The following is a 21,837-nucleotide window of genomic DNA, read 5'->3' as shown; positions in this document are numbered from 1 at the left end:
TGCCCCTCCCCTGCACATGCTCTGTCTCTCTCTGTCTCAAAAATAAAAACACTAAAAAAAATTTTAAAAAATAAGTAAATAAAACAAAGGTCGAGCTTGGGCTATTCAGATTGAGTTCTCTTCCCTCAGAAAGCAGTACTATTAAGACTGAATGTCCAGACACCCTCCCTATCCTCACCTTCATAATGGCCAGAGCACAAGAACCACTAACTGTGGCTTCATTCGTTTGATTAATATTGAAGTTTGTTTGGTTTTTTTGTTTACTTAAATTTATTTCAATTCAAGTTAGTTAAGTTTATTTTGAGAGAGAGCGAGTATGAGCAAGGGAGGGGCAGAGAGAGACCTAAGCAGGCTCCATCCACACTGTCAGCACAGAGCCCAGTGTGGGACTCAGTCCCACAAACCGTGAGATCATGATTTGAGCTGAAACCAAGAGTCGGACGCTTAACCAGCTGAGCCACCCGGGTGCCCCTCATTTGATTAATATTTATTGAGCATATTCTCTGTACCTAGCATGGTGATAGGCACTAGGATCAGAGATGATTGATCACTAGCCTTAAAGTATTTGCAGTCTAGTGGGAGAGCAAGTAAGAAAATCAGTCATTTTAATGCAGTGTGATGGGATAGGCATGCACAGGGTGTTACGGGAGTTTAAAGAATGTGTGGAGAGGGGCGTCAAGCTCCCCTGGGGCAAGGCATGTCAAGAGACATTTCACTTGAGCTCAATCTTGGAAGACCTTAGAAGTTGGTGAGGGTGTGGTGGGTGGTCAGATTTGAACAAAAGTATGGAGGCAAGGGAGAACATTATGTAATCAGGAGCCATGGGAGGGTCTGTGGGACTTCAGGGATGGGTATGTATGTATGAAGTTGTGATAGTAGTTGAGACTGAAGCCAATATAAAGGGACTATATTGTGAATGACATTTTCTACTTTCCTAAATAAAAGGAGTTATCAGAAGTGTTTTCATTCATCCAGTGTTAAAAGTTTAGTGTTTCTCTTACTATTGTCTCTTGAGCAACTGAGTTTTATTGTGTTTTATTTCTTTGATTTGTTTTTTTTTTTATGATATTTGAGTTTGGAGCCCTCTTGCTTTTTATGCTTTGAGTACCATCTAGTCAGACCCCACACTCAGGCATTGTGGAATGGTTGACGCATTGCTTTTAAGGCAGCTTGGAAGTAGGAGGATTTAAATGACCTTCAAAGACTAATGTCAGGCCCCCATGTCAATGTCATTGCAATTCATGCATGCATGGAGAGTAGGAAAGAGAACTTAATTATGGAGGAGGGGAATTGTAACCCTGCTTGAATGGGTAGTTGAAAGTCTTGGGCACGCCCCTTAGCCTCAAAAAAGGACTTTCTTACATTTGCTGCCAAAGAGGTCATAGGGAGAGCCCAAGATAAATACCATCCTCCTTCTGGGGTGTGTAAGTCAGTCTTATTCTTTCGCTTCCACAGGTGCAGAATAGGTTCACCAAATAATATTCTGATCTCCATTGAACAGAATTTGGCATCTTATTGTCCTTCTCCAGAAAATCAATCCCTTTAAAGCATTGAACGTGGCAATTTTAGGTCAGCAGGCATTTAAAGACACCTTTTTAAGTTTTAAGTGCTGGCCTAATAAGATATATTTTGTACAAAAATACCAGTGTTATCAAGATGAAACTTGAATCATTTAAATCCTGAAAGGGGCTAGGTTTTAGCTGCTGGTATACCTTTTACCTGTGAAATTCCTTGTTGTCTTGTAATGGTGCTGTCCTGGAAGACTGTGATCATCATCAGATATCAGGCTCCATTCCTTCTGCTAACCTTTGGTAACTGTTCAGAATTCATTACAGTGTTTGAGAATGAGGGAACCCACAATGACCCATGTGACTATCCTTTCAAACCATAAAATAGCTTTCCATAGTTAGCCTGGATGACAGCAGAAGCCAGCCTTATGTAGTCAGGAACTGCTCCAACCTGGCTCTAATCAATGACTGAAGGAGTTAGTCATAGTTACCCTCCTCCATTTCATTAATTTGTTTTGGGAAGTGGTATTAGTGAGGCAGAGTTGCATCTTTGGTTCATTAATATAGGGTCTAAACAGGAAAATCTATTTCAGTGAAATCCTTGAGACTTGCAGAAAACACAATGCTTCTTATACTTTTTTTTTTTTAAGATTTTATTTTAGTAAAAACATTTTTTTTAAAGATTTTATTTTTAAGTAATCCCTATGCCCACCGTGGGGCTTGAACTTCAAACTGTGAGATCAAGGGTTGCATGCTCTACCAATTGAGCCAACCAGGCACCCTGCTTGTTAGTACTTTATTATTTTATTTATTTATTTATTTATTTATTTATAACGTTTATTTATTTTTGAGACAGAGAGAGACAGAGCATGAATGGGGGAGGGTCAGAGAGAGGGAGACACAGAATCTGAAACAGGCTCCAAGCTCTGAGCTGTCAGCACAGAGCCCGACGTGGGGCTCGAACTCACGAACCGTGAGATCATGACCTGAGCCGAAGTCGGACGCTTAACCAACTGAGCCACCCAGGTGCCCCTTGTTAGTACTTTAAAGAGAGCTTTTCTTTTGCAGGGAAAGTGCTGTATATACACGGCCCTGGTTGTTATCTCTACAACATAAATATTCATATAGTTTTAAAGTTTAGAAAAAGTTCTGTGTTAATCTAAATCAAGTTTTACTTTTTCTATATACATAATTCATATCTTAAAATAACACTCACTGATAGATTTTGGTAAGATATAGAAAAACAAAACAAAGTATCATCTTCTTAATTCCTCTTCTGTGTAAGCCTTTTCCCTCCATTTTAATGGAGGTTTTTCAGAACACAGACCGTGGCAGAGCCCATTTTCAAAGCAGTTCATAGAGATTTAGCTTTGCAATTTATTTGCCCTTGGTCACCAAAAAAGAGTAGAAACCAAAGAACCAGATGGCTGCTGAGGGAAACTATTGTAACAGCAAACTTGAAGGGCTAGAGACCAGAGAGAAGGGAGAATGCTTGGGGTGGTCTTAGAGAGCTAAAATGGTAGTCACAGAATATAAATTAGGTAATGGAAAATTTAGGGTACTATACCAAAGTCATCCTTCTAACAAATTTTGGCCTGGAATTGTCTTTGTAAGTAAAGCTTTTGTGATTATTAGAATGACAGAATTCATCTCTTGGCTTTTTGTCCCAGAAGGCATTAGACCCTTTAACATGATTTATGGCAGACAAGAAATACCAGTTCAGTTAGGGCAGGTGGTATTTAATTACCCCTCTCTGTGGGAGTGGGGCTATTCTCACTAAAATTGTTTGTAGGTGAAATCACAACAAAGATCCATAAAGTACAGCTTTATATATTTTTAAAAAGAGACATCAGTTTCTTGCATTTTTCAAATGTCAAAGGTTAATTTAAAATATTAATGCTGAAAAGATTAATTTAAGATATTAAATCTACCAGGCAAGAATACATGTACATATTGTAATTACTTCCTTTTTACAATTAAAGTAATTGGATTATATTTAATGAGGTATTTACATTTAATAATTAAAAAAGACTTATCATTTCAGTATTCCCCATATGCAGAAAGAAATGGGGGAAAATTATATCACTTCTGATATAATTATCTTTACTTGGGCTAAAAAGGGAAAACAACCATGCTCTTTGGAAAAAGTCAGAAGAGTATTATTTTAAAAAATACATATATAGTTTAAGAATTACCCATGGGAATGTGTTTTGGTTCATTGTAAAAGAAGATGAAAGATGAGATGCTTAAAAAAAAAAAAGCCCCTGATGACAAGATTTGATGAGCCAAACAGTGCACAGAGAATGAAACTTAAAGTGATTTTCAGGGACCCTGCAGATAAAAGTAAGTCATCAGAAGTGATGGAACCCCAAATGCCTGGCTGTTTGAAAACAGGAGTTTGTTTGAAAAGCAGTAGCATCTAAGCATGTTATGTGAGGCTGGCACTTTAAATGAGCCAGTGTTTATGTTGTTTAAAGTGAAAGATGTGAAGCCCCTGAGCAGCTGGCTAAAATTGGGTGTAGAGAGGGAGAAAGCAGTATGTTATCCTCATTAACACCGTTTCAGTTCTAGGGTAAATATGTCAGGAAGGCTTTCTTGTGTTAGCATGCAGTCTTTTTTCAAGGGAGAAGAAACTAGTCTAGGGCTTCGTGGCACTTGTGTATGAGAATGAGAAATAGGAGCTTATTTGTATAATTTCTTGGTTTGTGTGTTTTTTTGGAAAGTCAGTGTGGAGTCATGGAATAAGCATAAACTTTTGACATAGATAGACCTGGGTTTAAAAGTTGACTGTGTGACTTTGATAAAGTTACAGAACTGCTCTTAGTTTTAGTTCTGTCATCTGTAAAATCAGAATGCTAAAACTTACTTCATAGAAGTGTTTTGAGTAGTAGAGATATATAAGAAAACGTGAATAAATACCAGCCATATTTTAGGCATTCAACACTTATTGAGCAGACACTATAGGATACAAAGAAGTTTTAAGAATCCCACCCTTAGCTGCTGTTGTTAGTACTACTTCTGTTAGGTTGAAAGGTATTTTGTTTTTCAGTTCCTGTACTCAGAGAATTGTACACTCCAAAAATCTGTACTACAACATAGAATGTAAAGACTGCCATCAAAGAGGTTCAGCATACCTCTTCGGCACTTTTGGAAAGGGAGAGATGACTTCAGACTAGAAGAGTCAAGGAAGGCTTCTTAGAAGTGGTGACATTTGCCTTGGGCCTTCAAGATGAAAGGATTTTTTTTTTTTTTTAAAGAAATGCCATGATCCAAGTAATAGTCCCTTTGAGACTATTTGTCTTTCAAAGTTTGTAAAGTGAAAAAACTGAATTGATTTTTGACTATGATTTGGAAGACTGATACTCTTTATCTTAATATTTAAAATTGTCATAATATAAACAGAGGCCATCTATTTCTTTCTCAGTATTTGTCTCTACACTCCCAAAGAGCCTGTCCCAGAAGGTAAGAGACCCACCTACTACTTGGCCTCCACTGAGACTGAAGAAAAGAGGATCAATTAGGAGAGCCTTTTGTGTAGTGTGCTCAATGCTGTTTAATTTGATTTGCTGTCCTTAAATTATTTCATTACCACCAGGTGGTGAGTCTAAACAAACTCTGCATTCCTTTGAATTAATAGTAATCAGAGCTATCAGTTACTGAGTACCTACTGGGTGTTAGACATCCCTCTAGAAGGCTCACATATGTTATCTCATTTTATCCTTAGAACCATCATATGAGGTAGATTTTATTTTTCCCATTTTACAGATGAGGCTTAGAGAGATTAACCAGCCCAAAGTCACATAATGAGTGGCTCAGGAAATCCTTGAATCTCTTGACTGAACATCCCTCTGAGTTCACCAAGCTGTATTGATTTTTGAAGGTGGTAGGCACCTATATGAGTATTAGCTGTAAGAAAAGAACTTTCTGGGGGCGCCCGGGTGGCTCAGTCAGTTGAGCAGCCGACTTTAGCTCAGGTCATGATCTTGCGGTCCGTGAGTTCGAGCCCCACGTCGGGCTCTGTGCTGACAGCTGAGAGCCTGGAGCCTGTTTCAGATTCTGTGTCTCCCTCTCTCTGACCCTCCCCTGTTCATGCTCTGTCTCTCCCTGTCTCAAAAATAAATAAAAACGTTAAAAAAAATTTTTAAAAAGAAAGAAAAGAACTTTCTGTCATTGTCCTCTGTTGTGATCATTCAAAAAATTAATTAAATATGTCATCCAAATATGTTCTATGCTTATGGTAATGATATTATACCTATTGGCAGTGCTTTCTTGTTTGTTTGATTTCGGGACACCTACTTTTCCTTGTTATTCCTAGAATTACTCTGTGTATGTACTTGAAGATAAATTGAAATTAATCAGACTTTAAGATTATAATACTTTATAATACCTCTTTATTATGGAGGTCCTTGCAAAACTAGAGTGGAAATCAACCCTGACCTAAACAGGAAGGACAGGGCTGTGATCCCTGTGAGAAGGGAAATAAAAGAGGTGAGCCCTGTGATTACCTGGCTTTCTGTCTAAATGTCTCTTCTTTTTTTTTTTCTTTTTAAATTTTTATTTAAATTCTAGTTAGTTAATATACAATGCAGTATTGGTTTCAGGAGTAGAATTTAGTGATCCATCACTTACATACAACACCCAGTGCTCATCATAACAAGTACCCTTCTTATTACCCATCAGCTATCTAGCCCATCCCCCACCCACCTCCCCTCCACTAACCCTCAATTTGTTCTCTATTGTTAAGAGTCTCTTGGGGCACCTGGGTGGCTCAGTCGGTTGAGCGTCCGACTTCGGCTCAGGTCATGATCTCGCAGTCTGTGAGTTCGAGCCCGCGTCGGGCTCTGCAGACAGCTCAGAGCCTGGAGCCTGCTTCGGATTCTGTGTCTCCCTCTCTCTCTCTGTCCCTCCCCCGCTCATGCCCTGTCTCTCTCTCTGGCAAAAATAAACATTAAAAAAAAATTTTTTTTTAAAAAGAGTCTCTTATGGTTTGTTTCCCTCTCTTTACCCCCCCTTCCCATATGTTCATCTGTTTTGTTTCTTAAATTCCACATATAAGTGAAATAATATGGTATTTATCTTTCTTTGATTTACTTCCTTTAGCATAATATACTCTAGCTCCATCCATGTCATTGCAAATGGCAAGATTTCATTCTTTTTGATGGCTAAGTAGTATTCCTGTGTGTGTGTGTGTGTGTGTGTGTGTGTGTGTGTGTGTATATGTATGTGCGCGCGCGCGCGTGCTTACACTGCACCTAGATGTCTCTTCTAACTATGGAGCAGGGTGGGGGATTCCAAGCAGAGCACACTGGTCTTGCTGAACTGAAGAGACATTATAGTTCAAGGGGAGCTGAAGCAACTGAAAGCAGTGTGGTTGAGTTCTGGAAAGGGGGAAGCTATGAAGAAGAACTGCTCTAGAAATCTCAGGGTCTTGGGGCGCCTGGGTGGCGCAGTCGGTTAAGCGTCCGACTTCAGCCAGGTCACGATCTCGCGGTCCGCGGGTTCGAGCCCCGTGTCGGGCTCTGGGCTGATGGCTCAGAGTCTGGAGCCTGTTTCTGATTCTGTGTCTCCCTCTCTCTCTGCCCCTCCCCCGTTCATGCTCTGTCTCTCTCTGTCCCAAAAATAAATAAAAAACGTTGAAAAAAAAAATTAAAAAAAAAAAATCTCAGGGTCTTATTGAATCTTTGCTGACCACACACATGACTGGGATCACACTGAGGGAGAATGGGGAAAGAGTGACCAGGAAGCTATGAGCAGGGAGGTGTTTGAGTTCCTACCAGCCAGAATAGAGAGCCCATGGTGCTCACTGGGAGCACCCAGTAGAGATTGCAGAGGGGCCACATCTTTGCACTGGGGTTAAAATACCCATAGAGTATAGGCTACCCTAGAGCCATCCTAACAAAGCTTTTTAAAAACAAGCCTTACAGGTACCCAACTGAACCAAAAGTAGCTTAACTACCTACCAGAATGAAGCCTGACACTTTTGAAACCAACATTGCTAGATAGTCAACATTGTAATAGCATAATGTCTAACATCCAGTCAGAAGTTACCATGTTTGGGGTGCCTGGGTGGCTCAGTTGGTTGGGCTTCTGACTTGATTTTGGCTCAGGTCATGATCTCACAGTTTATGGAATCGAGCCCCATGTTTGGCTCTGGCTCTGAGCTGTTGGTGTGGGGCCTGCTTGGGTTTCTTTCTCTCCCCTCTCTCTCCCTGCCCCCCCCCCACGCATCTCTCTAAACAAACAAACTAAACAAACAAACATACATTTAAAAAAAAGTCACCAGATTTACCAGGAAAATGTGGCCCATATCTAGGAGAAAAATCATTGAGTAGAAACAGTCAGAAATGGCAGAGATGATGGAATTAGCAAACAAGGATATTAAAATAGCTCTATGTTCAAGTATATAAAGGAAAATACGAACATACTGGTTAGGAGATAAATATTGTAGCCTTGCAAATAATTAGTGGAGTAAAGTTCCAATCTCTCATTTTTATTATCTTTGTTCTTCTATGGTGTTAATGATTTGGTGGAATTTGAATGTGCTTGTAGAAGTCTGAGTTCTAGAATCATAGCCTTTTAGGGTTGGAGAGAAATTTTAAAGGTCATTTTGTCTACCCTTTCATATTATAGAAAAAATAAATATATTTTATTGATTCTAAGATGCATGTTTCCCCACATTTTTATTTTTATTTAAATGTTTGTTTATTTAGAGAACAAGTTGGGGAGGGGCAGAGAGAGAAATTCCAAGTAGGCTCCACCCATCACACAAGGCTCAATCCTATGAACTGTGAGATCGAGACCTGAGCCAAAATCAAGAGTTGGGTGCTTAACCTGTGAGCCTTCCAGGTGCCCCTCCCCACATTTTAACATCTCTTGAACTTGAATCATGATACATCTCATAATCAATGGCATCTTAGATTTGATGAAATGTGGTAAAAAGCCCATTAGAATTGTAACTTTTCCATAAATTCTCAGTGGTAGAGTTCAAGACTTCTGCTTATATTACCCCCACTTGGAAAACCTTCCTCTTTTATTATTATTATTATTATTATTATTATTATTATTATGTTTTAGATATTTTTTATTTTTTTAATTTTAATTCAAGTATAGTTAACATACAGTGTTATGTTAGTTCCAGGTATACAATATAACGATCCAACAATTCTATACATTACTTAGTGTACATCATAAGTGTACCCCTCTTTATACTTTATATCCAAATCCTGCCTGTTTGATCCCTTCAAGTCACAGTGACTGTTTCATCCTTTCTGTTGTTATCATTGACTGCATCATTCATTTGATAACTGAACTTCTATTTATTTGCTGTATTGTTACTAAACTGGTTTTATCTGTCTCCTCACATTATAAGCTCCTGTAGTCAAGGAAGGGAATTTATACTTCCTTGTGTCTTTTAGTGTCTACTTGATAGATATTCATTGATTGATAAGGGTACTACTATAATTAGTTAAGTATTAATACAACCTGAAACTTATTAATAGTATTGTTTAAAGGTTGAGGGAACCACATATAAAACATTTTTTAATGTTTTTCTTTTTTTAGTGTTTATTTTTGGGAGAGAGCATGCATGCGTGTACACACACACACACACACACACACACACACGCATGAGCGGGGATAGGGGGCAAAGAGAGAGGGGGACAGAATGTCCAAAGCAGGCTCTGTGCTCTCAGTGCAAAGTCCAATGTGGGGCTCAAACCCACGAACCGTGAAAGCATGACCCGAGCTGAAGTCAGACACTCAAGTGACTGAGCCACCCAGGTGCCCCATGAAACATTTAGAACAGGGGTACCTGGGTGGCTCAGTTGGTTGAGCATTCAACTTCAGGTCAGGTCATGATTTCACGGTTTGTGAGTTCAAGCCCCACATCTGTGCTGAAAATGTGGGGCCTGTTTCAGATTCTCTCTCTCTCTCTCTCTCTCTCTCTCTCTCTCTCTCTCTCTTTTTCCTCTCTCTGCCTCTCCCCAACTCGTGCTTTATCTCTCTCTCAAAATAAATAAAAATAAACTTTAAAAAAAAGTTTAAAGTCACTACATCTTAAAAAAAAAACATTTAGAACAGTGCCTGGCACATAGTTAAATGCTAGATATGTGTGGAACTCGTACTTCCACTACTACTACTATGACTACAACAGAAATCACTATTTTTTTTAAAGTAAGCTCTGTGTCCAACATTATCATTGACTGGAGATCAAGAGTCACATGCTCTACTCGTCGAGTCAGCCAGGTACCCATCACTAGGACTATTACTATAATTGTTTGGTGCCAGGCACTGTGTTAAGCATTTTACACATGCATTATTTTATTTTTTGTCATAACAACCTTACAAACTAGGAATCATTATACTAATTTAACAGATTAGGAAACAGACTGAGAGATTATACTGCTTGCCAAGGTCCCAAAGCTAAAATTTGGCAGTTGGGAATTGAAACCCACACCTCTGCCTCTTACTGTCCATGCTCTTGCTACTCTACACCACTGCTTATTAGGTTTTGACGGCTTTGGTAACTGCTTAGTAAACTGAGGGTAGAAAAAAAAGAATGGGTACTTACTTTCCCTCTGTTCAAGGACTTTTCCTTATAAATCCCATATTTTGAGTGGTGAATAGACCTTGTGAGAGGAAGTAGATGTACAGCTGCCCTTTGCTGCTGACTCTTAGTTGCTGGCGGCTTGGCTATTAGTGACAGATGAGTGTGTGACACTTTTTCAGGAATGAATTCTTGTTACAGCTGGCAGAATAGAACAGTTGATATGGAATTGCAGTTTGCTCCATAATTCCACTTCCTGGTGTTCAGATGCGGTTGTCATTGCTAGGTCTCCCTCCTTACTTAAGTTGGTATATTAACAGTCACATCCAGGACTGCTGCTTCTGCCTGCTCCATGACCACACGGTGTGTTTGTACGTTGCCCTGAGCTGTCAGCAAAACATTTTGCTGAATCTCCTTTTTTGTTGTTGCTCTGCAACCTTTTTCCCCCTGGCCTTTCTCAGTTGTGTAAAGTCAGTTTCTTTTTTGGCCTTTCCATCCCAGAGAGAAGCTTGAAATATGAAGTGAGGCATCATAGGGATTAAAATGAATGGTTAGACAGCTGGCAGGATGAAATGAGACTCAGTGCCTGATGTGTGGTTTGGCTCTGAATATCTCCTTTCTCCCTCTTTTTCAAACCCACCTCTGTATCTAATCACCAGTGGTTGTGCCAGTGACCTGTCTATAGGGAGCTTAACCTAGTGCAATACTCACTGCTACTTGCAGGAACCAAGAAAGAAAGGTTGCACTTAGTCCCATCCACTTTATCTTTGAGTAAGATAGTAAAGTGGGATTTAGACATTCTTCCATAAAAACCAACTGTGTGTTCCCATAAGTAGCACATGCCCAGGTTTGGCTTACTCACAGGTACTCAAGCCTGGGTATTTGGAGAGGAATGCATTTTGTATCTACCCTCTTATCTCAGGTTTTTAGGCACCAGTAACTGGAGATCACTTTGTCATTGGCGAAAAATAAAAAAAAGGAAGCTCTTACAAGTGAAGAATACTTTGTTGGGGCTTGTGTGAGTTAGTGGCATATTTCTAGTAATCTTGTGAACTGATTTGTTGAGGTTTGATGCTTTGTTTTGTTTTGGTTTGTATGTTGGTGTTTGTTTTTCAGAGGAGCTTAGTTGTTTTTCATGCTAGACTCCTGTATGAATTCAATGCTGAATTAATGACTACAGCTGAAAGGAATCGGGTACTTGAGTACCTACAAATACCAGGGGTAAGATTTCTCCATTTCTAAGTAAAATCATTCATAATTTATATGTATTCAGTCAGTAGAAGTAAGCCCATTTAGATGGATGGATAGTTTGGCGTATTTCAAACCATTCCATTTTGATGAATTGGGTATTGCTAGAAATTGGCATTAGATTGGGAATGTGAAATGAATTTTGTGTTTGTAGCTGAAAGTCATCAGTGATAACATTGTAGACCTTGTATATTATAAGTGGATACATAACAGGGAACTTGGGCCAGGATGGAGATACAAGAAATATTTATGTGAATAAATCTTTTCTTTGGAGATCAGAATACTTTGCAAACAAAATCTCAGTTTTATATTAGCATCTTTTGAGATTTTTTTTTTTTTAGGGCAGCCCAAAGCTGAACTAGAAGGATGAATTGAAATTGTCCCCCCATTTGCCAGTCATCATTAGATTAAGAACTAGAATCCAGGGGTGCCTGGGTGGCTCAGTTGGTTGAGCATCTGACATCCGCTCAGGTCATGATCTTACAGTTCTTGAATTCAAGCCCCACATCGGGCTTGCTGCTCTCAGCACATAGTCCACTTCAGATCTTCTGTTATCTTCCCTTCCCTGCTTGCACTCTTTCTCACTCTATGTCTCTCAAAAATAAATAAAACATTAACAAAATTTAAGAACTAGAATCTAAGTTCCAGGTCTACTGTTTAAATGTATTTTCTTTTGGACAACCAGATGGACAACACTAAAAGAGCCTAATTTCCACCAATAAAGAAGCAGTTGTCTGTGGAATAGTTTATACTAGAAAAAAACAATTTTAGAGGTGAAGGTGATCCCCCAGTTTTAGCTTTAAGAGCAAAGCTATGATTAGAGCCTGAAAAGTAATAAAGGTAAGAACAAAAGGTGGTATTGCCCCCAAAGTGTAATAGCAATTTATGGAATTACCAGGTATGAATGGTCCTTGATAGATCAATAGTGTGCTCAAGGAGTAAAATACTGGAGTTTAGAAGTCCTGTTTCCTGGACCACTTGCCCAAAACCAAATCAGGACAAGAAGGAGCCTTAGGTTTATTGAATGTAGGTTCATCACCTTTGTCATTACTTTGGGAAATTGGAAACTTCTCCTGGTTTTGGATCACAGATAACTTTTTTGGTTCTCCCAGTCAGATACTTTCTCTGTCAACCAAAGGAGTTTCATTTCTGTCTTGCTATCTCTCTTGGACGTTAGTGACCTAAACTGATTTGTCAGTAATTCTTTGTGTTTAGAAAGAGTCTAGTTATATTTGTAGGTTCAGCCTCACCCAGTATTTCAACAGGAAGTGGGTGGATGCTTAAGTCTATAATGAGGCATTCTTCCTTGTGGTTGTTGCATAGTTGTGAGGACTGCTGTATGCAACAGTAAATTCATACTTCTTTAAACATTTTTGTAGACAGATTTAGATTACAGTAAGTCTGTGTATTGTCTATCATTTTGAAATCAAATGATTATTTGACTTTTTAATTGGGATTTTGAACCCCTGTGGAATGCAAGAAATTTGTCTCTTGAAAGAGGAAACTGGTCTACAAAGTAAAGCTCTTCTCATAGGCCCCGATCCACATTGCTGTTAACTGTAGAACAGTGGGAAATGCTGAAGTGAAAGCAGAAGTCCTAATTGTCACACATATAACATCCCCACATGTTCTCATCCCCTGCTACTGCTGATCAGCATTTTGGGGGTATGTTTCAAAGAGGAACTGCCTTGAGAAGCATTTCTGTTGTTATGGTTATTGCTATAGCTCAGATATACTTGTTTTGGGATGGAACCATAGAAATCTGCAGGTGTTGTCAGTGACCTTGGCTCTAAATGAAGCATTGTATATTTATTTATAATAAGTAGCTAGTAATAAATATTACTACCAGAATGAGCAGTAATTTGTCTTCTGTCCTGGTAATGACAGGAATTCAGAGTGGGGTAAAGATGAATGTGTCCTCTCTCATATGTAGCCTTCCTTTATGACCTTCTTCCACCCTCTGTCTTTTTCACCTCACCCTAATTCTGCTTCAGGGTGTTGGAATCAGAGTTGTGAGAGTGTAGGGTAGATGTCAAAGTCTCCTTTTGACTTTATACTGACCACATGTTATATATAAGTATTTTGTGATAACTTCTAATATATAGGCCTGTAGAATCTTACTGTTTGAAGGGACCTTAGAGAATACCTCATCCAGTCTTCATTTCAAAGCATGAATTCTGCCATGGTACTGACAGTCTAGACTGGTCCATATACTGCCAGGTCATGGCTAGGGAGGGATGCCTAAAGTCTTTTACTTGTTCTCAGACTCATTCTCAAGTCCCTTAAGCTGAAAATAGCCAGGAGTAAAGATGGGGTTGCTACTGAGTCTGGCTGCATGTCTGGAACTGTTCCAAAGCCAGTTTTTCCTTTGGACTTACTTGGATAGCCAACTCCCAGATCAGCCTGGGAGCCGCCCAGGATGTAAATAACTTAACCTTGGGGCTCTGTCTGAAACGTCCTTTGGACCATTCTATATCCTGCAGGTCCTGGTAACTAGATGAATCTAGATGTGGAGGAGGGTTTGATTCATAGCCATGACCCATCCCTCTCTACAGTTCTTAGAGTTAACCTGCTTCAGGCCTTGTGTTCAGAATGCAAGTCCATGTTGGCCAAGTAAGGAGGTTATAGCAACTTAGAAGCAAATCTAAAAATTTTAGAACTTCTTAAAAATCATCTAGCTTAGTCTCTTTATTTTGCAGATGAGGAAACTGAAGCCCAGAGTGAGAATTATATCTATCATCTTTGATTTAGAAGACATTGTAGAAGTCATCCAATCTGACCTCTCAACATCAACATCCTACAGTCTGGGAATGTCTCCTGCAACATTCCTGATAGCTGGTCATCCACAGGACTGTACTGGGAACTCATAACCTCTGAAGAGAACCCATTCTAATATAGGACTGCTCTAATTAAAAGGAGCTAACTAAACTGAAGTCTGTTTCTCTATAACTTTTATCTCCGCAGTGGTCAGTCCTCTCCTGTGTAACATCTCTCAAGGTGTAAGACCTTCTCAAACCCCATATTAGCAAATATCATTATAGCATATAATTCCCTAATCAAAGTAAAATATAACTGAAAAAGAACTTTGTTTGTTTGTTTTGCTGTTGTTGTTTTTGAGAGAGGGGGAATGTGTGTGAGCAATGGAAAGGGACAGAGGGAGAGTCTTAGGCAGGCTCCATACTCAGCGCAGAGCCCGACCCAGGGCTCAATCTCAGGACCCTGAGATCATGACCTGAACTGAAATCAAGTGTCAGACGCTTGGGGAGCCTGGGTGGCTGAGTCGGTTAAGTGTTGGACTTTGGCTTAGGTCATGATCTCGCAGTTTGTGAGTTCGAGCCTCACGTCGGGGTCTGTGCTGACAGCTCAGAACCTGGAGCCTGCTTCCGATTCTGTGTGTGTCTCTCTCTCTGCCCCTCCCTGTTCGCACTCTGTTGTGTCTCTCAAAAAAATAATAAAACGTTTAAAAAAAAAAAAAGTGTAAGACACTTAGCCCACTCAGCCACCCAGGTGCCCCAGAACTTTATTGATTCTGTGAAGACAGGTCATTCACTCTTTCATGGCTCCAAAACTTCTTTTGGCATCTAAGAACCACTACTTTCTTGGTTTTCTTCACTTTCTCTTTTTTTCTGTTACTGACACTAGCGTTTACTACCCCTTTTCATGATACTTTTAAAAAGAGACATACGTCTTATCACTTTGTGAGTATAACTGTACAAACCTATTGAGAGAGTAGCAAATAGGACTGAAGAGTTAGCCTTACCCCTACAACCTGTCCTCATTCATATTTGCTGGCTGTAGTGGGCCTCTCCATTTCTGTTGTCATTGTCTTAACCTGTGAAGAGTCCCAACTGATCTATTTATCTCCAGCCTTCTCCTGCCCAAATATAACTTCTTTGCTTCTGTTAGAATGACTTGTCTAAAATGCAAATTTGGCCATGTTACTTCCTTAATACAGTGGTTTCTCAACACCCAGTACTCCACAGATTTTCCACTAAATGACTACTGATGATAGAGGAGCCTTTCTCAACTGGATTTCCATGAGAGAATTAAACCCTAATGCCATTAGGCATCCATTGTATATAATGTATTAACTTTTTCTCCAATGCATCTGGAATGGTGCTAGTAGTTATGTACGGTCTTGAGGAGAATTGAGAAAATAGTCACTCTAATCATTTTCTTTGTTCTGTGGATCAGATGAGGAACTCAGTGTGAAAGAGTGGAGAGAGAGAGAATGTGTGTTCTTCAGGAGGTCCAGAAGCTTGGCTGGGAGCAACCTCTGGAGGAAAAAAACCTCAGTAAATTTCATTTAAGTCCAGGGTTTCGTCTTTACATTTGTTTCATCTTTACATTCATCTTTGCGTTCTACCACATAATATGTCTATAGTTGAAGGTGTTTAAAAATATTTATCAATGCATAAAGTTGATTTTACAGTAAGATTTTCCTAGGGTCCATGGACTACAAAATAACTACCTTTTTATTTAGCCTTGTAGTAGACATTTTATGTATGTTACATTACTTAATGTCTCCAGGAAAATTGCCCAAGATCACATAGCTAGTAAGGTTATCAGAGTCACGGTACTAACCCTAGTATGTTTGAATGGCACAACTTGAAGCTGAGTTGAGTCAAGAGCCTTGAGAGTCTTTGCCCATTTCTAAGTTTATCTTCACTGGAATGTAGGCTTTTTTTTTTTTTTCCTAACGAAGTTACTGTTGTGTTTCAGATCATGCATAATTCCATACTTCTTATGGTGAATATAACTAACTTAAAAAAATTTTTTTAAGGTTCTTGTTTATTTTTGAGACAGAGAGAGAAGGAGACAGTCCACGAGCAGGGGAGGGGCATAGAGAGAGGGAGACACAGAATTGGAAGCAGGCTCCATCCAGGCTCTAAGCTGTCAGCACAGAGCCCGACTCAGGGCTCGAACTCACGAGCCATGAGATCATGACCTGAAGTCAGACATCGAACTGACTGAGCCACCCAGGTGTGCCCCAGAATATAATTAACTTTGATTATCCAAAAGGAAAATGAACAGTGATTCAGGTAATTCCATATAACAGGGAATCTTGTTTCTCATTGGTGGTTCTGAAACATACTAAGTGGTTTTTTTTAGTAGCAGATTTACTTTTCTGTTTGTTTTGTCTTGATAGATATTGACATATTGTCATTTCTTGAGTACTGTCTGTGGTGTCTAAATGGGGTGTCTCTCCCAATCAGATGAGGGCCCCAAATGATCACTGATCGGGTGGAAGCTGATGGTGCAGGCAGTGACAAGAATTCACCCAAGGCAGAACAAAGGAGATAGAAGTTTATTGAATACACCATAGGGGAACAGTGGGGAGGACAGCCAGGGGAAGGCTGTCTGTAATGAGGTATAGAGGTATAGAGGCTGTTTTTAAAGAGGGAAGGTGAAGGAGGTATGGGGACATATGGAATTCTCCCATTTTTGGTAGCTGTGCCTAGTTACAAGTAGCCCATTGGTCATTTAGGGCCTACGGATATTTTGAGGGGGTTACCTGATGGGTCTGTCTGTATTCAACCAGGTGGTCACTGTGGCCCTGTTTCTGCATTCCATTGCTCAAGCCTGTTTGCCTAAAAGTGGCCTCTACACTCTCTAGCTGGTTGTGGGAACTGGTTTTTTTAGTGATAAGAAGCCATCTTGCTATTGGAAACTTGTATCCCCCCCCCCCCCCCCCGCCCCCCACCATATGACAGAGAGTTGACTCCATTTGTGTTCTGCTTACTCGAGGCCCTTGGGAAAGTATAAATTCTAAAGTACCAAGGTGTTACAAGAACCTCCTCCTGGCCCCCAGTTCTACATGTACCTAGCCATCTGGAATCCAGTTTCCATTAGGTGTCCAGAGAGAACATCTGGAATGCCTTGTCAGTGGCCACATTTGATGTACAATTTCAAGGGGATCTGGCTCCTTTAGCTCCTCTGAGAAGCTGGAACAAGTACTGAAATGATTGCTAATAGAGGGAGCCACAGTGGCTGTTTTCAATCATCTCTGGCTGTACCATCGAATTTGATTCTTCCAGAAAGCTTGAAATTTGAGAGTATAAGAGCATCCAGAGGATGGTGTACAGAGCCCTGTGAGGTTCTTTCATTTGCAACCTCCTGCCTCCTTTCTTGTTCTAAACTCTTTCACCAGTGAGTTACTAATGATTGCATCTTAGTACCTCTACACCATGTAGAGAAGAAGAGTTCAACTGGAAGGGAGAGTCCAGAGTTTGGATTAGAAAACCTGTTGAGTCAAAGGGGAATTTAGCAGAGGAATGGAATGAAAATTATTTCCTTAGACAGTAGACAAATATTCAGGAAACACCTCTGCACCCCAAAGATAGGCACAGCTGCCACACAGTGACTATTAAAGGGAGGTTCAGAGTTATGAGCAAACAGCTGATTCTCTTGGTTCTTGGGCTGTTGCTGTTGGTGACAGGAAATCTTGTTCCCCAAGCTGCTGGCTTCCTGTTTTATTTTTACTCTTAGTAGATCAGAATGTCCATAACAAGGAGCAGTCTGTTCCAAAGGGTTCTACTCCCCCTTTGAGCCTGAAGGGCTTTTTTTTTCCTTTTTCTTTTGGTCAGACAATATGTTGGTTCACTTTTAAGATTTGTGATACTTAGCTTTTTGTATTCACAATCAACTTTTTTTGGTGATGAGCTGGTGTTTTAAGATTTGATGTAAGTAAACCTGTTTTGCCTTTTTTTTTTCTTTTTAATTAAATGAAGAATTGGGAATACTGGGGACTTGGGTATGTTACCTTTATGCTTTACCTTTTCATTTGAAGTGAATTTGCATTTTCCCTAGCATGAAAACCATTAGGCTGTTTTAAATTTCTTTAGTTTCACGAGAAACAGGAACAGCCTGGTATGCCTTGGCTGTAGTCATACCCATTTTGTTGAGACTAAAACCTCCTCCTATCCTTGTAAAGCTAGGAATTTGGTAATCTAATTCTAAAACAATAGCTCAGCATGAACCTGAAGTGGTGGGGATTTCCTAGGGAAAGGGGCTCAGCTGACAGGATAAGAAACGGTAACTGGAAGGTTTCCGGATCTGCTCCAGACACTTCCTGCCGGCTCAAGAGCCTTTTGGCCCAGGTGTGTTGATCCGGATACGGATACGAATAGAGAGAAAGGGAGCTCTTGGGTAGATGAGAAAGGACTAGGGAATCTTATAGCACAGTTTGCTTTAGCATCATGTTTGACATATTGAACGTGTAAAATTTTCCTTGATATTCTTTAATTCTGTCAATTTACAGACTAAACTTTAGTAGTGTTAATAGACACTGGCAGCTAGCGTTTAGTTGTACATTAACAGTCATCCATCAGGGAAGAACTGGAGAAGTTATGTCCTGATGTAGATCAATGGAATTGCTATTGGCAACTTAATTTCCGTTGTGGAGATGATCAGATGACAGCAGCTCTTTTTTGATCCTTATAATTGATCATCTGGAATCTGATCTGTCCTGATTATGGATACACCAAGGATAGGATCTGTCCGTACTATCCAGGGCCTGCTGAATGGACTGTTTTCTGACCATGCCTCCTTGCCTCTGGAGACTCTTGTTGGTTGGAGCGTCGTTGTTATTTTAAGGTTTTTAGGTTTTTATGCTGCCTGTGTAACTCAGCCAGCAGTCACTAGTTCAGAATTTCTAAACTGATCCGGCAAGCCTTCTAATAGCAAACCTTAAAGATTGGGGCGGGGGGAGCTTAAAAAAGAAGAAATGATGGGGGAGAGATTTTTTTAAAGCTGTTTTAGATCAGAACAAGACAAAAGAAAAAAAAGACTCACACAGCCCTAGTGTGCCTGGAATTTGTGGTTGAGTAATACTTTCCTGTTATTTCTTTTTTAGGTTGTTTTTCATCATTCAGAACATTGCCTGAAGCAGGTCCACCATGCCGTTAGTAACGAGGAACATCGAGCCAAGGCACCTGTGCCGTCAGACGTTGCCTAGCGTTAGAAGCGAGCTGGAATGCGTGACCAACATCACCCTGGCAAATGTCATCCGACAGCTGGGCAGCCTGAGTGAGTGCCGCAGAGAGCCTGTGCTTTGCCCTCAGGGGTCGTTGGTGCTCTTTATTTAGTTTCCTTCTCCTCCCGTGCTCCTATTTCTCCCCCATCTGCCTTCCCTAGGTAATGCGAAAATGTATCCCTCCCCCTCTCCCCAAAGAGAGGTTCATTTTTGGTACAGAATTCTTCCCCTCAACCTTTTCTTCATCTACCACCACCCTCTAGGTTCCCTCCACCTCCCCCTCCACCTGCTTCAAAAGAAATCTGTGGGAAGGGTGGCAGGAAGGGCTGCAGCAGAAACTGCAGATGGAATGACAGAGCAGAATTCTCTGTGTGTAAAGTGGGAGGTTCACAGAGCAGTATCTTGGGTTGGGGAATGTGCCCATAATTGCACGAGCTGTTCAATGTAGCTGACTTTGTTGAAGCCTCAAATGTGCCAATAGTCTTTCTCTACCCTACACCCCCTCCCCCAACTTTTCTTCCCAAAGAGGAGTAAAGCAAACATGCACTCAGATTCTAGCTGACTTGTGTACCCCGGTACACATTTAATTGTGCTGCAAGCCCCCAGGTCCAAGTTCAGGGTGCAAATTACTTTTGCAGTCTCTAGGGTATTGGGAATTTTGCAAGCTGCATGAACACACAATGACACAAAGTGTAGCTGGAGCCATTCTTCTCTAGCAAGAAGACGGTTGTTAGCCCAGTCTGTTTTGGAGTTGAGGGAAAGCCAGCTCAATGATATTTTTGTTGTTGTTGTTGTTGTTGTTTTAATTGGCAAGAATGAATGAGACTGCCTAGGGTGGAGTACATGCATGGTTTGGATTTCATTGTGAATCAAGCTGACTTTGTTTGAAGCTGAGGTAGGGGAAGGGCAGACGCTTGGATAGGCTCTGCATTTGTCTTAGTGCCACTCCAGCTCCCATAAGAACCTTCGTCAAATTGCCATTTTAGTGATCTTCCTTAGCAAAGGCATCTTGGTATGAATTCTTTCAGACATTCACCCCTTCTATTGAATCACTACTACCCTTAGTGAAGGCAGTGGGGTATCAGGAAAGCCTACATTCCCCCAGATAGTAACAGGCCCTGCCTTTAAAACAGGGGCCTGAGGAGACAGAGTTCTGCGACCATATGATGTATGGGGTCTGAGATTCCTAAGCCTTTTCCTAGCTCCAGAGGCCATCTCTGTTGATCTAGGGCTTAGGGAAACCTGGATGGGGCGTCACGAAGAAACGAAACCCTGCCAGTGCCCGTCTTACACAAAGGAACATTGACAGCAGTGCAGTAGCAGTGCAGCTGACAAGGAACCACATGAAGGCTGTAGAGAGCCTCATTGCTTCTTAAAAGCATCATTTCTGCTTCTGTCACCCTGAGAAGGCCAAATGGGTGCAAGTCAATCACACACCGGTTCCTTCTCCATAGGACAAAGGACATCTAGCTAATGATGCTTCTTACTCTCACTCAGCAGGAGTTATGCTCTCTCTCAGGTGTTTTTCCAGGGTAGTGTTGATGGATGTCATTGCTCACTCTCTCACTTGTGATCAGACCACTCCCATCTTGAGGAAGCTGATCTGAGGGCCAGGATTGGTTTGTACCTACAGAAACAAGATTTCCTCACATTGTAGAGCTAACTGACCCTTTTTTTTTTTTTTTTTTATCCAATAAACATGTATTGAACATATTTTATGTGCCAGATGCTGAGGGAATAGAGTGATAATAAGAAATGGTCTCTGCCAGGGGCGCCTGCGTGGCTCAGTCAGTTGAGCGTCTGACTTCGGCTCAGGTCATGATCTCACGGTTCATGGGTTCAAGCCCCACATCGGGCTCTGTGCTGACAGCTCGGAGCCTGGAGCCTGCTTTGGATTCTGTGTCTTCTTCTCTCTCTGCCCCTCCCCTGCTCATGCTCTGTATCTCTCTGTCTCTCAAAAATAAATGTAAAAAATAAATTAAAGAAAAAAGGTCTCTGCTTTATAGGAGCTTATAATCTACCAGAGGAGACAGAAATAAATAATTTTTAAGGGGAGAGGGCGATGAGAGGGGAACTCACATTTGTTGATTGCCCACTTTATGCCAGGTTTTAATAGGATCTTGACATAGATGATCTCATTTAATCTATTCCGTGATCCTGTGAGGGTAGGTGGTGGTATTCCCATTTTTCAGGTGAAGAAATGAAAGCTCAGAAAAGTAACTTGCCTAGAGAGACAACAGCCAGTAAGAGGTAAAGTAAGATTTCCAAAGAATTTCTCTGCTGTGTCTCTGCCAACACCACCCTGGTTTAGACCTTCGTTAACTCTCACCTAAACTGTTCCCTTGGGGTGCCTGGGTGGCTCAGTGGGTTAAGTGTTTGACTTCGGCCCAGGTCATGATCTCACAGTTTGTAAGTTCAAGCCCCACGATAGGCTCTGTGCGGACAGTGCGGAGCCTGCTTGGGATTCTGTCTCCCTCTCTCTCTCTGCCCCACCCCTGCGTGCGTGCGCGCGCTCTCTCTCGCTCGCTCTCGCTCGCTCTCTCTCTCCCTTTCTCCCTTTC

At 40.8% G+C, this 21,837-nt stretch overlaps 1 protein-coding gene across 2 annotated transcripts in view; it reads left to right on the top strand.

The window, feature by feature from the left end:
* The window catches only part of WASF2 (WASP family member 2), a 73,205-nt gene that overhangs the window by 32,328 nt on the left and 19,040 nt on the right, over window positions 1-21,837 (top strand). The window contains exons 1-2 of one of the 2 annotated variants that reach the window (XM_030328066.1): window positions 17,900-17,984; window positions 19,157-19,329. In XM_030328066.1, coding sequence (XP_030183926.1) covers window positions 19,200-19,329 — 130 coding nt within the window. In that variant the 5' untranslated portion in view covers window positions 17,900-17,984; window positions 19,157-19,199. Of the gene's footprint in view, window positions 1-17,899; window positions 17,985-19,156; window positions 19,330-21,837 lie in introns of those variants that run through there. The other variant, XM_030328065.1, reaches the window with a different exon arrangement.

Source organism: Lynx canadensis, chromosome C1, assembly GCF_007474595.2.
Source record: "Lynx canadensis isolate LIC74 chromosome C1, mLynCan4.pri.v2, whole genome shotgun sequence".
NCBI lineage: Eukaryota > Metazoa > Chordata > Mammalia > Carnivora > Felidae > Lynx > Lynx canadensis.
This window is presented reverse-complemented; position numbering and strand designations above follow the sequence as displayed.